The following is a 20,501-nucleotide window of genomic DNA, read 5'->3' as shown; positions in this document are numbered from 1 at the left end:
TTCTATATCTATAATATTCATTCAAAATTAGTAACTGAAAACTTGAATATTTAGGAGCTAGAAATGTATGATCAGTTTAGGATTACAAGTGGTAAGGAGTGTAGCAACAGTGACATTGGTGAGAAGTGTTCACAGACTGGTTGCAGATCATGACAGGCCAGCTGTAATCATAGAAGGTAAAACCCAGCCTAATGGGACAAACAGACCTGCCCTGTTACTGCACTAACTCCCACTGTGTGCAATGAATAAAAGACAGGGGACAAATGAAAAAATTGGCAAATAGAGTGCTAAGCTTTGCTGAAAAACGAGGTGGAGTTGAGTGGTACAGCTGGGAACCCACACTTCTCATTTCTAGTGATGTAGGTTAGTTTTACTAACCCCTTCTTTGCTCAGACATTTTACACTGCTCTTATGTAGTTTTTAGTTGTTTGAACTCCTTGTTTTTACCCATCAATTTAAGTGCATTTTGGTTAATGCACCCAAAGAAATCATCTCATACTTTTTTTTTCATTCAAAGGGTGTGCACCGTTAAATTCTTTACCACAAATTAAATATTTTACTTTTTTAAAATATTGAAATACATAATAATAACATAACATGATAACAATTGTACTAATTTCTCCAAGTGAATATTAAAGGATTACTTTCTGTTATAATTTTTAAGCTAAACAACTAACATATTAAAGTTAATAAACATTAATTAAAACCTACTGACCTATATTTTCTCCAAAACGAAGTTTCATAACGTTCTAAAAGTTATATCTTTTATTCGCTGATGATGTCACGTTATCCTGACCACTATTTTCAGCACTGAGTGTTCAAAATACTTAAACCAATAACTTTGTGTTTAAAGCGCCATTTTGAAACCTAGGTATTGTAAACGGATTGGTACAGAGCAAAGGATACCCACGGAGTGGGTTTGGAAAACAATTAAATTTGCAGACAAGATTTCTAATATACGGTAGAGATATGTTAATGAAATGCTATTGATAAAAAGCGTATTTGGGGTAGTTAGTTAGTAACAGGCATAGAAAATATTTACTTACAGTGGCCCTTTAACTGCCATAATTATTTTACATGTGTTTTATTTTTATTCTTGATTAAGGTCACAGAGACTGTTCATTGTTACATCGAAGAAAGGAACCTGAAAACAAAAGCCAAAAAGAAACAATGCCTACTGCTGCGGTAAGGTTTCCTTAGCAGTATAAAAAATGTAAAATATCACATGCTGTGGATAATTAGATTTATGATAAATACAGATATATACACATTACATTTTTTCTTTGCTATAGCAGAATTTGTTCCAGGTTTAAAAAAAAAAAATGCTCCTGTACATTACAATATTCCAGATGTTAGTAAAGCTATTCTAGATATCAACAGTTGGATATTTTTGCAACTTACCAGAGAATCAACTATATAAAAAACTTATTATCTGCTATTCTTAAAAGACCAGTAAATACAGTAGATTTGCATAATAAACAAATGCATGATAACAAGAAAATGTAATAGCACTTAGTTTGAACTTCAAATAAGTATATTTTTTTTCTTAAAAATTTCAGTTATGTCTATTTTCATTCTCCCTGTATCATGTGACTGTCATCAGCCAATCACAAGTGCATATACGTCCACCTATTTTAGCTCACATTTTACTCATATGTTTCTCACAAACATACTTAGAATTTACTTGTTCCTACCAGACTCACAGAAAATCACGTAATATTTACTATCCCCTTCCTCGAGACACATTTAGACCACTTATAAACCATTTCTGTTGTTTCGAGAGCATGAGAGTTGCAAGGCATCTTGAAACCAAGCTGTTCTTTACAATCTGCTTCCCCCCTAAAATTATGCAGCCCTGGGCACAGACCAAATATGTCTAAGCCAAAATATGCCTCTGCATTTAATACATCAGTATACAATATATTGTCATGTACCACTGTCCACAACAGTTAAGTCCAATTTTACTTTACACACCTTTCTTTCATTATGCAGGACATATTTTATATTTCATGCTTTCAGGAAATACAAATGCAATCAACAAAATACTATTTAAAATTACTTTCATCTATGGAGGCATGTATAACCAAAGAAACATGAAATGTGTGCTCACAGAGCAAATATGTGCTAACTAGGCCTATAGATTAAAAATCTCACAAACTTGGTTTTAATATGGGTGATGATTGGCTGGCTGGTTGTCACAGAAGGCCCATTGTGTAACGCAAGACACTCCTTTAATAACTGGCTGTCAAGCAGTGTGGTGGCCAGGGCCAGTAGTTCTCCCTTTTCCCCCACCCCCATACACAAAGGTGTTATTCAGCACACTATGTGCAGGAGTAAATATATCTGCAGAGAGCACTGGACAGTACCACAAACAAGGAGGTGAAAGGCCAGTCATCTAATAAGTGTATGTGGCTGTCAGTGGGAATGCAGGACCTAGGATGTGGTCTTAATTTGCACAGCACTATGTGTGTGTAGGTAACTAGGGGTTCCTGAGTTAATTAATCCAGTATATAAATTAAGCAACAACCTCAGCACTCTCCATTTATACACGTGACATTTCATCATGCCTTCTGCTGCAGCCTTTACTAGGCATATGCCTTTGGCCATCAGGAGGAGGCAAAGACACCCCAGCCAAAGGCTTAAATACTCCTCCAACTCCCCTCATCCCCCAGTCATTCTTTGCCTTTCGTCCCAGGAGGTTGGCAGAGAAGTGTCAGAATTTTTAATTTCTCCTGTTAAGTGTAGTCAGTCCACGGGTCATCCATTACTTATGGGATATTAACTCCTCCCCAACAGGAAGTGCAAGAGGATCACCCAAGCAGAGCTGCTATATAGCTCCTCCCCTCTACGTCATACCCAGTCATTCTCTTGCACCCAACTAATAGATAGGATGTGTGAGAGGACTGTGGTTATTAAACTTAGTTTTTATTTCTTCAATCAAAAGTTTGTTATTTTAAACGGCACCGGAGTGTGTTGTTTTTTCTCAGGCAGCATTTGAAGAAGAATCTACCTGAGTTTTGTGTATGATCTTAGCGGACGTAACTAAGATCCATTTGCTGTTCTCGGCCATTCTGAGGAGTGAGGTAACTTCAGAACAGGGGACAGCGGGCAGGTTCACCTGCAAAGAGGTATGTTGCAGTATATTATTTTCTAAGGAATGGAATTGACTGAGAAAATACTGCTAATACCGATATAATGTAAGTACAGCCTTAAATGCAGTAGTAGCAACTGGTATCAGGCTGATATGTAGGTATGTTTACACTTAAGTATTTCTGGGGAATGGCACTTCACTGGGAAAATACTGTATGCATATAACTTTTAGCCTAATCTGCAGTGTGAGCGACTAGCAGCAGGCTTTTTAATGACATTTCATAAATTAGATTTTAAATGTTTGCTGGCATGTTAAATCGTTTAATTATCTGAGGTACTTGGTGAATAATTGTTTTGGGCGTTATTTTCCACATGGCTGTCGTTTGTTTTGAATTAAAACAGTTTACTGAGCTTCCCTCACTGTTGTATTGTGAGTGGGAGGGGCCTATTTTGGCGCTTTTACTACGCATTAGAAATTCAGTCACAGTCTGCCTTCTTCTCCCTGCATGATCCAGGACGTCTCTACAGAGCTCAGGGGTCTTCAAAACTAGTTTTGAGGGAGGTAATCACTCACAGCAGACCTGTGAGCCTGTGCTTTGACTGTGATAAAAACGCTTATATTTTCAATTGTTATCCGTTTTTCTGATATTAAGGGTTAATCATCCATTGCTAATGAGTGCAATCCTTTGCTAAATTTATGCATTTACTGTGAAAATTTGGTTTCTATAACTAATCCGGTTCATTGTTATTCAACTGTGACAGTTTTTGTGTGCTTCTTAAAGGCACAGTAACGTTTTTTATATTGCTTGCAAAATTATTTGAAAAATATTTTCCAAGCTTGCTAGTCTAATTGCTAGTTTGTTTTAACATGTCTGACACAGAGGAATCTCTTTGTGCAATATGTTCAAAAGCCAATGTGAAGCCCAATAGAAATTTGTGTACTAATTGCATTGATGCTACTTTAAATAAAAGTCAATCTGTACATTTTAAGAAAATTTCACCAGACAACGAGGGGAAAGTTATGCCGACTAACTCTCCTCACGTGTCAGTACCTGCATCTCCCGCTCAGGAGGTGCGTGATATTGCGACGCCAAGTACATCAGGGCGGCCATTACAAATCACTTTACAAGACATGGCTAATGTTATGACTGAAGTTTTATCTAAATTACCAGAACTTAGAGGTAAACGCGACCACTCTGGGGTGAGAACAGAGTACGCTGATAATGTTAGAGCCATGTCTGATACTGCGTCACAAATGGCAGATTATGAAGACGGAGAGTTTCATTCTGTGGGTGACGGATCTGATCCAAGTAAACTGGACTCAGACATTTCAAATTTTAAATTTAAGCTTGAGAACCTCTGTGTATTACTAGGGGAGGTATGAGCGGCTCTGAATGATTGTAACACGGTTGCAATTCCAGAGAAAGTATGTAGGCTGGATAAATATTTTGCGGTACCGGCGTGTACTGACGTTTTTCCTATACCTAAAAGGCTTACAGAAATTGTTAACAAGGAGTGGGATAGACCCGGTGTGCCTTTTTCTCCCCCTCCTATATTTAGAAAAATGTTTCCAATAGACGCCACCACACGGGACTTATGGCAGACGGTCCCTAAGGTGGAGGGAGCAGTTTCTACTCTGGCTAAGCGCACCACTATCCCGGTGGAGGATAGCTGTGCATTTTCAGATCCAATGGATAAAAAGTTAGAGGGTTACCTTAAGAAAATGTTTGTTCAGCAAGGTTTTATATTACAACCCCTTGCATGCATTGCGCCTGTCACGGCTGCGGCGGCATTCTGGTTTGAGTCTCTGGAAGAGACCCTTAGCTCAGCTCCATTTGATGAGATTATAGACAAGCTTAAAGTCCTTAAGCTAGCTAATTCATTTATTTCTGATGCCGTAGTACACTTAACTAAACTTACGGCTAAGAACTCCGGATTCGCCATTCAAGCGCGTAGAGCGCTGTGGCTTAAATCCTGGTCAGCCGATGTGACTTCTAAATCTAAATTGCTTAACATCCCTTTCAAAGGGCAGACATTATTCGGGCCCGGTTTGAAAGAAATTATCGCTGACATTTCTAGAGGTAAGGGCCATGCCCTGCCTCAAGACAGGGCCAAACCAAGGACTAAACAGTCTAATTTTCGTGCCTTTCGTAACTTCAAGGCAGGAGCAGCATCAACTTCCTCCGCTACAAAACAGGAGGGAACTGTTGCTCGTTACAGACAGGGCTGGAAACCTAACCAGACCTGGAACAAGGGCAAGCAGGCCAGAAAACCTGCTGCCGCCCCTAAGACAGCATGAAGTGAGGGCCCCCGATCCGGCAACGGATCTAGTAGGGGGCAGACTTTCTCTCTTCGCCCAGGCTTGGGCAAGAGATGTCCAGGATCCCTGGGCGTTAGAGATCATATCCCAGGGATATCTTCTGGACTTCAAAGCTTCTCCTCCCAAAGGGAGATTTCATCTTTCAAGGTTGTCAACAAACCAGACAAAGAAAGAGGCGTTTCTATGCTGTGTTCAAGATCTTTTGTTAATGGGAGTGATCCGCCCGGTTCCGCGGTCGGAACACGGACAAGGGTTTTACTCAAATCTGTTTGTGGTTCCCAAGAAAGAGGGAACCTTCAGACCAATCTTGGATTTAAAGATCCTAAACAAATTCCTAAGAGTTCCATCGTTCAAAATGGAAACTATTCGGACAATCTTACCCATGATCCAAAAGGGTCAGTACATGACCACAGTGGATCTAAAGGATGCATACCTTCACATACCGATTCACAGGGATCATTACCGGTACCTAAGGTTTGCCTTCCTAGACAGGCATTATCAGTTTGTAGCTCTTCCCTTCGGGTTAGCTACGGCTCCAAGGATCTTTACAAAGGTCCTGGGCTCTCTTCTGGCGGTACTAAGACCGCGAGGAATAGCGGTAGCTCCGTACCTAGACGACATTCTGATACAAGCGTCAAATTTCCAAACTGCCAAGTCTCATACAGAGTTAGTTCTGGCATTTCTAAGGTCGCATGGGTGGAAGGTGAACGTAGAAAAGAGTTCTCTATTGCCACTCACAAGAGTTCCCTTCTTGGGGACTCTTATAGATTCTGTAAAAATGAAAATTTACCTGACAGAGGACAGGTTAACAAAACTTCTAAATGCTTGCCGTGTCCTTCATTCCATTCAACACCCGTCAGTGGCTCAATGCATGGAGGTAATCGGCTTAATGGTAGCGGCAATGGACATAGTACCTTTTGCACGCCTGCATCTCAGACCGCTGCAATTGTGCATGCTAAGTCAGTGGAATGGGGATTACTCAGATTTGTCCCCTATGCTGAATCTGGATCAAGAGACCAGAGATTCTCTTCTATGGTGGCTTTCTCGGCCACATCTGTCCAGGGGGATGCCCTTCAGCAGGCCAGACTGGACAATTGTAACAACAGACGCCAGCCTACTAGGTTGGGGCGCTGTCTGGAATTCCCTGAAGGCTCAGGGATCATGGACTCAGGAGGAGAGTCTCCTTCCAATAAACATTCTGGAACTGAGAGCAGTTCTCAATGCCCTTCTGGCTTGGCCTCAGTTAGCGACTCTGAGGTTCATCAGGTTTCAGTCGGACAACATCACGACTGTGGCTTACATCAACCATCAGGGAGGGACAAGGAGTTCCCTAGCGATGATGGAAGTATCAAAGATAATTCGCTGGGCAGAGTCTCACTCTTGCCACCTGTCAGCGATCCACATCCCAGGCGTGGAAAACTGGGAGGCGGATTTCCTAAGTCGCCAGACTTTTCATCCGGGGGAGTGGGAACTTCATCCGGAGGTCTTTGCCCAAATTCTTCGACATTGGGGCAAACCAGATATGGATCTCATGGCGTCTCGCCAGAACGCCAAGCTTCCTTGTTACGGGTCCAGGGACCCGGGAGCGGTCCTGATAGATGCTTTGACAGCACCTTGGACCTTCAAGATGGCTTATGTGTTTCCACCCTTCCCGATGCTTCCTCGATTGATTGCCAGGATCAAACAGGAGAAAGCATCGGTGATTCTAATAGCGCCTGCGTGGCCACGCAGGACCTGGTATGCAGATCTAGTGGACATGTCATCATGTCCACCTTGGTCCCTGCCTCTGAGACAGGACCTTCTAATTCAGGGTCCTTTCAAACATCAAAATCTAATTTCTCTGAAGCTGACTGCATGGAGATTGAACGTTTGATTTTATCAAAGCGTGGATTTTCGGAGTCAGTAATTGATACCTTAATACAGGCTAGGAAACCTGTTACCAGGAAAATTTACCATAAAATATGGCGTAAATATTTACACTGGTGCGAATCCAAGAGTTACTCATGGAGTAAGGTTAGGATTCCTAGGATATTGTCTTTTCTACAAGAAGGTTTAGAAAAGGGTTTATCTGCAAGTTCTTTAAAGGGACAGATCTCAGCTCTGTCCATCCTTTTACACAAACGTCTGTCAGAAGTTCCAGACGTTCAGGCTTTTTGTCAGGCTTTGGCCAGGATTAAGCCTGTGTTTAAGACTGTTGCTCCACCGTGGAGCTTAAACTTAGTTCTTAACGTTTTACAGGGTGTTCCGTTTGAACCCCTTCATTCCATTGATATCAAGCTGTTATCTTGGAAAGTTCTGTTTCTAATGGCTATTTCTCCAACATAGGTGTGTCCGGTCCACGGCGTCATCCTTACTTGTGGGATATTCTCTTCCCCAACAGGAAATGGCAAAGAGCCCAGCAAAGCTGGTCACATGATCCCTCCTAGGCTCCGCCTACCCCAGTCATTCTCTTTGCCGTTGTACAGGCAACATCTCCACGGAGATGGCTTAGAGTTTTTTAGTGTTTAACTGTAGTTTTTATTATTCAATCAAGAGTTTGTTATTTTAAAATAGTGCTGGTATGTACTATTTACTCAGAAACAGAAAAGAGATGAAGATTTCTGTTTGTATGAGGAAAATGATTTTAGCAACCGTTACTAAAATCCATGGCTGTTCCACACAGGACTGTTGAGAGCAATTAACTTCAGTTGGGGGAACAGTGAGCAGTCTCTTGCTGCTTGAGGTATGACACATTCTAACAAGACGATGTAATGCTGGAAGCTGTCATTTTCCCTATGGGATCCGGTAAGCCATGTTTATTAAGATAGTAAATAAGGGCTTCACAAGGGCTTATTAAGACTGTAGACTTTTTCTGGGCTAAATCGATTCATTATTAACACATATTTAGCCTTGAGGAATCATTTAATCTGGGTATTTTGATAAGATTATATCGGCAGGCACTGTTTTAGACACCTTATTCTTTAGGGGCTTTCCCAAATCATAGGCAGAGCCTCATTTTCGCGCCGGTGTTGCGCACTTGTTTTTGAGAGGCATGACATGCAGTCGCATGTGTGAGGAGCTCTGATACATAGAAAAGTCTTTCTGAAGGCGTCATTTGGTATCGTATTCCCCTTTGGGCTTGGTTGGGTCTCAGCAAAGCAGATACCAGGGACTGTAAAGGGGTTAAAGTTAAAAACGGCTCCGGTTCCGTTATTTTAAGGAAAGATCCTATGGATAAAAAATTAGAAGGTTTACTTAAAAAGATGTTTGTTCAGCAGGGTTACCTTCTACAACCAATTTCATGCATTGTCCCTGTCGCTACAGCCGCGTGTTTCTGGTTCGATGAGCTGGTAAAGGCGGTCGATAGTGATTCTCCTCCTTATGAGGAGATTATGGACAGAATCAATGCTCTCAAATTGGCTAATTCTTTCACCTTAGACGCCACTTTGCAATTGGCTAGATTAGCGGCTAAGAATTCTGGGTTTGCTATTGTGGCGCGCAGAGCGCTTTGGTTGAAATCTTGGTCAGCTGATGCGTCTTCCAAGAACAAGCTACTTAACATTCCTTTCAAGGGGAAAACGCTGTTTGGCCCTGACTTGAAAGAGATTATCTCTGATATCACTGGGGGTAAGGGCCACGCCCTTCCTCAGGATCGGCCTTTCAAGGCCAAAAATAAACCTAATTTTCGTCCCTTTCGTAGAAACGGACCAGCCCAAAGTGCTACGTCCTCTAAGCAAGAGGGTAATACTTCTCAAGCCAAGCCAGCTTGGAGACCAATGCAAGGCTGGAACAAGGGAAAGCAGGCCAAGAAACCTGCCACTGCTACCAAGACAGCATGAAATGTTGGCCCCCGATCCGGGACCGGATCTGGTGGGGGGCAGACTCTCTCTCTTCGCTCAGGCTTGGGCAAGAGATGTTCTGGATCCTTGGGCGCTAGAAATAGTCTCCCAAGGTTATTTTCTGGAGTTCAAGGGGCTTCCCCCAAGGGGGAGGTTCCACAGGTCTCAGTTGTCTTCAGACCACATAAAAAGACAGGCATTCTTACATTGTGTAGAAGACCTGTTAAAAATGGGAGTGATTCATCCTGTTCCATTAGGAGAACAAGGGATGGGGTTCTACTCCAATCTGTTCATAGTTCCCAAAAAAGAGGGAACGTTCAGACCAATCTTAGATCTCAAGATCTTAAACAAGTTTCTCAAGGTTCCATCGTTCAAGATGGAAACCATTCGAACAATTCTTCCTTCCATCCAGGAAGGTCAATTCATGACCACGGTGGATTTAAAGGATGCGTATCTACATATTCCTATCCACAAGGAACATCATCGGTTCCTAAGGTTCGCATTCCTGGACAAGCATTACCAGTTCGTGGCGCTTCCTTTCGGATTAGCCACTGCTCCAAGGATTTTCACAAAGGTACTAGGGTCCCTTCTAGCTGTGCTAAGACCAAGGGGCATTGCCGTAGTACCTTACTTGGACGACATTCTGATTCAAGCGTCGTCCCTTCCTCAAGCAAAGGCTCACACGGACATTGTCCTGGCCTTTCTCAGATCTCACGGATGGAAAGTGAACGTGGAAAAGAGTTCTCTATCTCCGTCAACAAGGGTTCCCTTCTTGGGAACAATAATAGACTCCTTAGAAATGAGGATTTTTCTGACAGAAGCCAGAAAAACAAAACTTCTAGACTCTTGTCGGATACTTCATTCCGTTCCTCTTCCTTCCATAGCGCAGTGCATGGAAGTGATAGGTTTGATGGTAGCGGCAATGGACATAGTTCCTTTTGCGCGCATTCATCTAAGACCATTACAACTGTGCATGCTCAGTCAGTGGAATGGGGACTATACAGACTTGTCTCCGAAGATACAAGTAAATCAGAGGACCAGAGACTCACTCCGTTGGTGGCTGTCCCTGGACAACCTGTCACAAGGGATGACCTTCCGCAGACCAGAGTGGGTCATTGTCACGACCGACGCCAGTCTGATGGGCTGGGGCGCGGTCTGGGGATCCCTGAAAGCTCAGGGTCTTTGGTCTCGGGAAGAATCTCTTCTACCGATAAATATTCTGGAACTGAGAGCGATATTCAATGCTCTCAAGGCTTGGCCTCAGCTAGCGAGGGCCAAGTTCATACGGTTTCAATCAGACAACATGACAACTGTTGCGTACATCAACCATCAGGGGGGAACAAGGAGTTCCCTAGCGATGGAAGAAGTGACCAAAATCATTCTATGGGCGGAGTCTCACTCCTGCCACCTGTCTGCTATCCACATCCCAGGAGTGGAAAATTGGGAAGCGGATTTTCTGAGTCGTCAGACATTGCATCCGGGGGAGTGGGAACTCCATCCGGAAATCTTTGCCCAAGTCACTCAACTGTGGGGCATTCCAGACATGGATCTGATGGCCTCTCGTCAGAACTTCAAAGTTCCTTGCTACGGGTCCAGATCCAGGGATCCCAAGGCGGCTCTAGTGGATGCACTAGTAGCACCTTGGACCTTCAAACTAGCTTATGTGTTCCCGCCGTTTCCTCTCATCCCCAGGCTGGTAGCCAGGATCAATCAGGAGAGGGCGTCGGTGATCTTGATAGCTCCTGCGTGGCCACGCAGGACTTGGTATGCAGATCTGGTGAATATGTCATCGGCTCCACCATGGAAGCTACCTTTGAGACGAGACCTTCTTGTTCAGGGTCCGTTCGAACATCCGAATCTGGTCTCACTCCAGCTGACTGCTTGGAGATTGAACGCTTGATCTTATCGAAGCGAGGGTTCTCAGATTCTGTTATCGATACTCTTGTTCAGGCCAGAAAGCCTGTAACTAGAAAGATTTACCACAAAATTTGGAAAAAATATATCTGTTGGTGTGAATCTAAAGGATTCCCTTGGGACAAGGTTAAGATTCCTAAGATTCTATCCTTCCTTCAAGAAGGATTGGAAAAAGGATTATCTGCAAGTTCCCTGAAGGGACAGATTTCTGCCTTGTCTGTGTTACTTCACAAAAAGCTGGCAGCTGTGCCAGATGTTCAAGCCTTTGTTCAGGCTCTGGTCAGAATCAAGCCTGTTTACAAACCTTTGACTCCTCCTTGGAGTCTCAACTTAGTTCTTTCAGTTCTTCAGGGGGTTCCGTTTGAACCCTTACATTCCGTTGATATTAAGTTATTATCTTGGAAAGTTTTGTTTTTGGTTGCAATTTCTTCTGCTCGAAGAGTTTCAGAATTATCTGCTCTGCAGTGTTCTCCTCCTTATCTGGTGTTCCATGCAGATAAGGTGGTTTTACGTACTAAACCTGGTTTTCTTCCAAAAGTTGTTTCTAACAAAAACATTAACCAGGAGATTATCGTACCTTCTCTGTGTCCGAAACCAGTTTCGAAGAAGGAACGTTTGTTGCACAATTTGGATGTTGTTCGCGCTCTAAAATTCTATTTAGATGCTACAAAGGATTTTAGACAAACATCTTCCTTGTTTGTTGTTTATTCCGGTAAAAGGAGAGGTCAAAAAGCAACTTCTACCTCTCTCTCTTTTTGGATTAAAAGCATCATCAGATTGGCTTACGAGACTGCCGGACGGCAGCCTCCCGAAAGAATCACAGCTCATTCCACTAGGGCTGTGGCTTCCACATGGGCCTTCAAGAACGAGGCTTCTGTTGATCAGATATGTAGGGCAGCGACTTGGTCTTCACTGCACACTTTTACCAAATTTTACAAGTTTGATACTTTTGCTTCTTCTGAGGCTATTTTTGGGAGAAAGGTTTTGCAAGCCGTGGTGCCTTCCATTTAGGTGACCTGATTTGCTCCCTCCCTTCATCCGTGTCCTAAAGCTTTGGTATTGGTTCCCACAAGTAAGGATGACGCCGTGGACCGGACACACCTATGTTGGAGAAAACAGAATTTATGTTTACCTGATAAATTACTTTCTCCAACGGTGTGTCCGGTCCACGGCCCGCCCTGGTTTTTTAATCAGGTCTGATAATTTATTTTCTTTAACTACAGTCACCACGGTATCATATGGTTTCTCCTATGCAAATATTCCTCCTTAACGTCGGTCGAATGACTGGGGTAGGCGGAGCCTAGGAGGGATCATGTGACCAGCTTTGCTGGGCTCTTTGCCATTTCCTGTTGGGGAAGAGAATATCCCACAAGTAAGGATGACGCCGTGGACCGGACACACCGTTGGAGAAAGTAATTTATCAGGTAAACATAAATTCTGTTTTCCTCGGCTCGTAGAGTCTCTGAGTTATCGGCCTTACATTGTGATTCTCCTTATCTGATTTTTCATTCAGACAAGGTAGTTCTGCATACTAAACCTGGGTTCTTACCTAAGGTAGTCACTAACAAGAATATCAATCAGGAGATTGTTGTTCCATCATTGTGCCCTAACCCTTCTTCAAAGAAGGAACGACTTCTGCACAATCTAGACGTAGTCCGTGCCTTGAAATTTTATTTACAGGCAACTAAAGATTTTCGCCAAACATCTTCCCTGTTTGTAGTTTATTCTGGTCAGAGGAGAGGTCAAAAAGCATCTGCTACCTCTCTCTCTTTTTGGCTTCGTAGCATAATACGTTTAGCCTATGAGACTGCTGGACATCAGCCTCCTGAAAGAATTACAGCTCATTCTACGAGACCTGTGGCTTCCACGTGGGCCTTTAAGAATGAGGCCTCTGTTGAACAGATTTGCAAGGCTGCAACTTGGTCTTCTCTTCATACTTTTTCCAAATTTTACAAATTTGACACTTTTGCTTCTTCTGAGGCTGTTTTTGGGAGAAAGGTTCTTCAGGCAGTGGTTCCTTCTGTGTAAAGATCCTGCCTTTCCCTCCCGTCATCCGTGTACTTCTAGCTTTGGTATTGGTATCCCATAAGTAATGGATGACCCGTGGACTGACTACACTTAACAGGAGAAAACATAATTTATGCTTACCTGATAAATTCCTTTCTCCTGTAGTGTAGTCAGTCCACGGCCCGCCCTGTTTTTTATGGCAGGTCTAAAATTTAAATTAAACTCCAGTCACCACTGCACCCTATAGTTTCTCCTTTTTCGTTTGGTTTCGGTCGAATGACTGGGTATGACGTAGAGGGGAGGAGCTATATAGCAGCTCTGCTTGGGTGATCCTCTTGCACTTCCTGTTGGGGAGGAGTTAATATCCCATAAGTAATGGATGACCCGTGGACTGACTACACTACAGGAGAAAGGAATTTATCAGGTAAGCATAAATTATGTTTTTTGTTTTTTGTCTCTTATGGAGGGTAGTACTCTTCTGCATGGGATAGAAGTTTTAAGTAGTACTGTCAATCTCTTAGTGAGGGTTTGGATGAAAGTTAGAGTCCGGAGATGCAGGGAGAGTCTTTCTGCAAAACCATCCCGACTCAGATTAAGCAATCGGCGTTGTCAAACTTCGCTCCACTGCCTGCTTTCTTCTCTCAAGTCCATGGCGGAGACGATGCTACTTTCCGTCATACTTTAAAGGCTGTGTTCCTGTTCCACGGCGTAGATTCCGGTAAGATCGTTTCATTTTACTTTATTCATCAATGTACTGGAATGTGAATGTTTTCCCAAGAGGCTACCACCTTACGGGTCTAACTTATCATAAGGGTCTCAGTGAGTCTCTTGTAGTATCTCGTCATAAGAGGTGGTGAGTGCCCCAGCCATTGGGGGTGTCAGGTGCCGTTTTTTTTTTTACTACTTTAGTCCATATTTATATATCCTCTATCCAGTTATGGAGGATTCTGATGCTGAGACTGTGCTAATTTCAGATTCAGTTATGGAGGATTCTGATACTTAGACTATTTTGATTTCAGATTTTGTGTCCAGTGATAAATTTGGATTGTCCTTGTTGACACATGTCAACCAGTTTTGTTCCGTATGCCATTTCAGAGTGCCTTGTTCCTTGCGTTCGGGGAATCAAAGGACTGCTGAGCCATCCGCCTCTGGAGGTCCTGTCCTCCGAGAGGCGAGTTCCCTACCAATTCATACTTCTACACATGTGGGTAACCAAGTTTCTGATTCCTCCATGCAGGGTGGTGTGTTCCCCCGGAGGTTGCAGCACGTTTTCGCTTCCACATAATGTTGGCGATTGTTCGTCTGCAGAGTCCAGGCGTTAGTTTGAGAATGTGCTTGTGCCCTATTGTCCCGGGTCTTCCGCCTTGGGGAGGGCCTCTACAGTTCCCCGCGGGTGTAACTGTCCCTGAGTTTTGTGCCTTTCATTACAGGATTGCGCGCCTTCGCGTATTACTCAGACATGTTTTTCAGTTATTGAATAACCAGATACATGGATTTTCAGTCTGCTAATTCGAATGGTGCACCTCATTAGACATATGGGGATGAGGTAATCTCCTGATTGACATTTGTTTGAGATCTTTCCCAGTTTTTGAAAGATAGGGCTCCGTTTGGCTGGTCCTGCGGGTAGGCCTGTGTATTTTTGGGCGTTAACCTCCGGGTTGCCTTATATTTTATTTATATCCGATGGGATATCTTTTGTTTTTGTTTCCTTCGGGAAACTTCTGGGATTGATACTCTTACTTCTTCGGAAGTTGTTTTGGACATGTTAGTCCTATGGTAAAAATGTCTGTTTTCTGTTTTTTCCACTATGAGGGAGAATTTATGCAGCTTGCCGGTTAGGACCCTAGGTGCAGGCTGGTCCTGTCGGGTTTGTTCGGTCTTGTGGCTGTTCTGCTTGGCTGGTTCAGTAGAAGCGCCAAGTGCTCAGGTTATAATTTTTCATGTTCAACTAAGCATTCGAGAGGACCTGTGGGTCAGTGAGGCGGGAAGGATTGTTTCAGTCCTTATAGCCTTCAGTCATAGATGGCCAGGCAGAGGACTTTTTTCGCTGCCCACTCTATCTGACATCTGATTTTATCAGAACCCAGAGTTTTCCTCCCCCATTTTGTGGAGGGTTGGAGGGCTTAACGCCCCTTAGCGCAGTTGAGCGGTTTGGCCTTCATTTTTAGGCCTCTGGATTTGTCCTTTTGCGTAAGCTGTTTATAGTGTATCTAGATGCAGCTCTTACTCTTTGATGTGTACTGTCTGTCTGAATTATAAGAGACCTTTGGGTCTTCTTCCATTGCCTCTGGGTGAGTTGGATCTCCTTTTAGGGATCTGTGTTTCCGGGTTATGGTTGTTCCCTGCTGGGACTTTGTTTAGCTCGGGGTTTTACGGAGCTGGATAGGCTTAGTGCCTTTCTCTTCCTTGTCTCCTCTGCTTGTGCAGAGGTGATAGGGAGACTAGTCCTGCTAGTAGGATTTTTTTGACCTCGAGGTATCCCTTGGTTGTCCTGAGGCTTTGAGAAGTATCTTCATACGACTTCTAGCCTTGCTCCTTGCAGCATTGGACTTTGGCTAGGGATGGTTCCTTCCTTTGGTCGGGTCTTTCGAGTTCTTCTCGCTATCCGGATTATATGCATTCATGTCCCTTGTGTCTGGCTTTTTGGCCAGGTGGGGTGTTTAGTTCTAGGGTAAGGTTTGCCTGAACTATTAGGTGCCCAGGCCTGTTTTTCTCCCTGAGACTTCCGGTTGCTGAAGCTTCGCTTGGCCTTTTTCCTGTCCTGGTCTTGGGTGGTTTTGGAATCTTGGATCTCAGGACTGGTCGAGGTGTTCCACGGTAGTAGAAACTTGGGCTATATCCTTGCTCCATCTACCTGACCTGGTCACGGTTGGCCAGGTTTTCAGAATATTTTTTACTCTTTGCCACAGAGTAGCCCATGTCATCTAGTGGTTAGCTGTGTGGCTTGTGCCTCAAGGGTTGTTGGTTCATACCCAGCTGCTGGCGCTGAATGCCCTATTTCTGGTGCGCCTTAGGGTTGCATTCCCCTGGTCAGCTTGCCAGTGTTCCTGTGGATTCCCTGCTCTGCAGGCGAATGAGTTGGCTGTGCCTCTGCTTGGCAAGCCACTTGTAGGGGGTCCTTTTCTAGGACACCTGTGTTGGGAATTTATCTTCCCATTAGCCAGTGACTTCGGGCCTTGAGGACAGTTGTTGCCCTTCCGGCATCATCCCTTTTCTCTAGGAGATATTCTCCTCCCTATGGAGATGGAGTCCTTGCTTGGGGCTTCTCCTGGATGGGAGGCGGAAAGGTGGGATTTTTTTCCCCCTGGGGTCTTGCCGGCTCCAAGTCAGACTTGTTGGGCCTTTATTTTGATAGATCCATAGGTCTATGGCCTTGTTGTTTGTTTTCAGAGTCGGGTTGTACTTGTACTCTGTGGGGATGGCTGTGCTATCCTTACGCTCGTTCCTGTACCTGTTTCGGGATTCTTTTGTTCCCCTGTCTTGGATTCCTGAGGCTGGGTTGGTCCAGCTTGGTGTGGGTTCGCAGGTCAGGATGGCCGAGCGGTCTAAGGCACTGCGTCCGGGTCGCAGTCTCCTCTGGATGTGTGAGCTTTGTTGAGTCTATCCTGTTAGCTCAGTCTGCTAGGGTATAGATTTTCCTTTCTACTTGCTCCATTCATTTCAGAAGAGGGTTTACTCTTCCTTCGGGTTCTGATTGTATACTCTCCTTCTTGGGGGGCCTCGATTGAGGTTTTGTGTTCCCCTTTTTAGAGACCTGTGTGTAGGTCCAGCCACTTAAGTTGCCTGGACCATGCCCTTAGGTTGCCTGGAGCGTGGGGGTTGCTTTTGCGCTCTGTTTCTTGCTTAACTGCTTCTTCCTCGCAAGTACCCTCTGTGTCAGCCTGTTATGTGTTCTTAAACTTGGGGTTTTTCACCTGGGTGTATTACACACTTTTTCATTGTCGAATACTTTGGTATTCTATGGTCAGACACTGAGAGTTCTTTGCCTCTTCAGTTGCATTTTGTGCTTGCAGGTTGTTGGAGAGACGTCTGTTCTGTCTCTGTGCCCGGTCTTATCCTTGGTTTCGCTTGGTATAGGCGTTGCCTCCTTTCCCTGTTTGGGCCCCTTTGGGTCTCTGTGAGCTTGGATCACTTTTGGATGTGTTCTTTTTTGTATTAGGGGACCTTCCGGTTTTCTTTGGTTCTCCTTTGCCTTGTCCCCTTGGGGGTTTAGGCTGAGGGACCGTCTGTTATGTGACAGTGTCTCCTGGAGAACTGTTGGCTCAATCGAGTCCATTTGCGGTCTCTAGTTTGGCTTCTGGACTAACTGCAAGTCCGTGTCATTGGGGCTTTTCCTCTTAAAATGTTCTCAGCTTCTGACGAAGCAGGGTTTTTTGTTGGGTAGAGGTTCAGGCCTGGTGCCCTCAGTATGGGCCGCCTATTGTACCCTCCCATCTTGGCATTCAGTGTCCTCTATAGCTTGGGTATTGTTTTCCCAAAAGTAATGAATGCAGCTGTGGACTCTTTCCATTTAAGAAGAAAAACATAAATTATGCTTACCTGATTATTTCCTTTTCTTCTGATGGAAAAAGTCCACAGCTCCCCACCCGTAATTTTATGTGGGGCGTCCTTATTATTCTTCTGGCACCTTTCACCCTGATGTTTCTTCTACTGTTCCTTGTTCCTCAGCAGAATGACTGGGGGATGAGGGGAATGGGAGAAGTATTTAAGCCTTTGGCCAGGTTCTTATTTCCCAAAAGTAATGAATGCAGCTGTGGACTCTTTCCATCAGAAGAAAAGGAAATTATCACGTAAGCATAATTTATGTTTTTCACAAGAAGAAATCTGCTTCTGAAAATAGCCGAATGCTGCTGGCCGACATATTCCCCTTTAGTTTCCTTCCAAATAATCCAAATGCACATGCCTAGCCAATACATATCAGATATAACTTGTTTTAAGTGCATAGTATCTTTCAATCACCTCTATTATTGTATGCATGTTTTTTTTTCTATTAGGGTAATAACTATTTTGGATATTTTGAGGCAAGGTCACCAAAAGACCCTGAAAACAGGGCAATCTGTTTATCTGATTTGGCTGCGGTATTGTTCTCTCCATTAACGTTTGCCTTTCAAGTAAACCTTTACTCTTGGGATTTACTTTTCTTTACCACTAGTAGGAGGCAAACATTCCCAAACCCCAAGAGCTCTATAAAACCCCTCCCACCTCACACATACCTCAGTCTTTACTTTGCCTCTGCTGGAGGTGGTTGAAGAATGAAGATGTGCATTTGATTCTTCAGAGAGAGAGAGAGAGGTTGTCAGTCTATATTTAGACCCAGTTTCCCATCAGAGTACATTGCTTGTTAGAGGGATGTATATGGGGTATGGTTTATGATTACTTTTTCACCCTCTATAATTGTTTTTTGCCTCCCTTTATGGATCTATAATATACTCCTATTCCATAACCTTTGCTGATATGTTTCAGTACTGGTTTGGCGCTAGTGATTGCTAGTGGATGAGTGCCTATTTACCTTTTTTTTTTATATGATCGTTAATATATTTGGCCCTGGGACAGATCCATTTGACTACTCCCTTGCTGTTTTGCGAATGTCAGCTTTTTTGTTGTGCTTGGTTTTTTGCGCATTGTCCTCAGGCTAACACGCATAGGGTCGGGTTAATGCTTGTCGGGTTAGAGCACATCCCTTTAGTCTTCCTATTGTTATCCGTGTGTCGGTTTACACACATTGGATTAGCACAAGCTTGCACAGTTATGCTATTTGCGTGTCGGATTTAATGTTTATTACTCCTGCTTTGTTTTGCAGTTTGGTTTAGCGCGCATTGTACCTATGACTCTTTTTTTGTAAAAATTGCTTAGGAGGGGGGTAAGTGATTTCCATTTATCAAGAGCTTTTTTAAGTTTTTTTTTTTAGTGTTTATTGCATTGCTTTGCCATATGCTTTAATAGGATCCTGTCCCTTAATCTACCCAATAATCTGAGTCTCCTGAACACCTTTCTACCATTATTAAGATAACTGAAATGCCTTGTCCAGCTTATTTATGTGGCACATGTTTAGATTTGTTAATGCAATCAAACCAATCTAATGCTGTTTCTCTGGGTACTAATGCACCTACTCTTTGTTCATTACAGGATAATGCTAATGTAGTGCCTCCTGCCATGAAAATTGTTTATCAAGGCTGCTCTCCCACCTTCAAACAAGCGTAGAAAGTCAGTTCAGATGTGCGCTGAAACCAGGGATACTGTTTTGTTTTCAGATGGTGAAGCTTCCTCTGGGAATGAGGATTCCTCATTGCAGAAAACGAAGAAACGATCTGTCCATAAACAACTTTTTTATTCATTAAAGCTGATATAATTCCACAAAGAGAATACAGGGTACAAAGTGAGGATTCCTCACCTGATGTTGAACCTGATATGTCTCCTTTTTAAAAAAAAAAATTGAACATATTCTCTTTTAAAAAATTAAAAAAAAATTTTACTTTTACTTTAAAACTTAATTACTTTAGGGGTCCAAGATACTAACGTTTCTGATGATAAGCATTGTAATTGTTTAAATTCAGTGTTTAAGACTGTTGTTAATCTCCCTGAAGATTTCCCTGTGCCTGATGCTGTCTCTGACATGATCTCTAGAGAATGGTCTAAGCTAGTTAATTATTTTACTTCTTCTGCAAGGTTGTAAAAACTATATCCTTTACCTGCTGCTAATTTAGATTTATTATGGGAAACAGTTCCCAAAGTGGATAGGGCCATTTCCACTCTGGATAAATGTACTACTATTCCTTTAGAAGACAGTACTTCTTTTAAGGACCCATTAGACAGAAAGTTAGAATCTTTTCATAGAAGGGCCTTTTTGCATGCAGGTTATATTCTCAGACCAGCTATTTCTGTCGCTGATGTAGCTGCTGCTTCTACTTACTGGTTGTCTAGTCTTTCAGAACAGTATTCTGATGACTCTGTTAGTGCAAATCTATTGGGTTTTCTTTAGAGTACCAATTCTTCTTTTTGTGATTCCATTTTGATATTATGAAGATTAATCTCAAAAGCATTTCTTTGGCAGTCCTTGCCAGGAGAGCCTTGTGGCCTAAATTCTGGTCTGCTGATATGGTGTCTAAATCTAGATGGTCTCTTTCCTTTCAGGGAAAAAAGTTATTTGGTTGTGATTTAGATTCTATTATTTCTACTGCTACTGGATGGAAAGGGCAATCTATAACGGAGAAAACAGAGGGCACCACATAGTGCAGATAAATGAGTATAAAAATTGAAGAAGAGATGTATATGTAGCAGGTATCTCACTCACTTGGTAGTAAGCACTGATGTGCAATACAAGCAGGCTGAATCCAAAGAGTCGCTCAGCAGAC

At 43.2% G+C, this 20,501-nt stretch overlaps 1 protein-coding gene across 1 annotated transcript in view; it reads left to right on the top strand.

The window, feature by feature from the left end:
• TRPM7 (transient receptor potential cation channel subfamily M member 7) overlaps positions 1–20,501 on the top strand; it is a 626,812-nt gene that overhangs the window by 468,630 nt on the left and 137,681 nt on the right. The window contains exon 27 of the mRNA XM_053717440.1: positions 1,106–1,185. Coding sequence (XP_053573415.1) covers positions 1,106–1,185 — 80 coding nt within the window. The remainder of the gene's footprint in view (positions 1–1,105; positions 1,186–20,501) is intronic.

Source organism: Bombina bombina, chromosome 6, assembly GCF_027579735.1.
Source record: "Bombina bombina isolate aBomBom1 chromosome 6, aBomBom1.pri, whole genome shotgun sequence".
NCBI classification, from domain to species: Eukaryota; Metazoa; Chordata; class Amphibia; order Anura; family Bombinatoridae; genus Bombina; species Bombina bombina.
The sequence above is the reverse complement of the archived record's forward strand: the minus strand, read 5'-3'. Positions and strand labels throughout refer to the sequence as shown.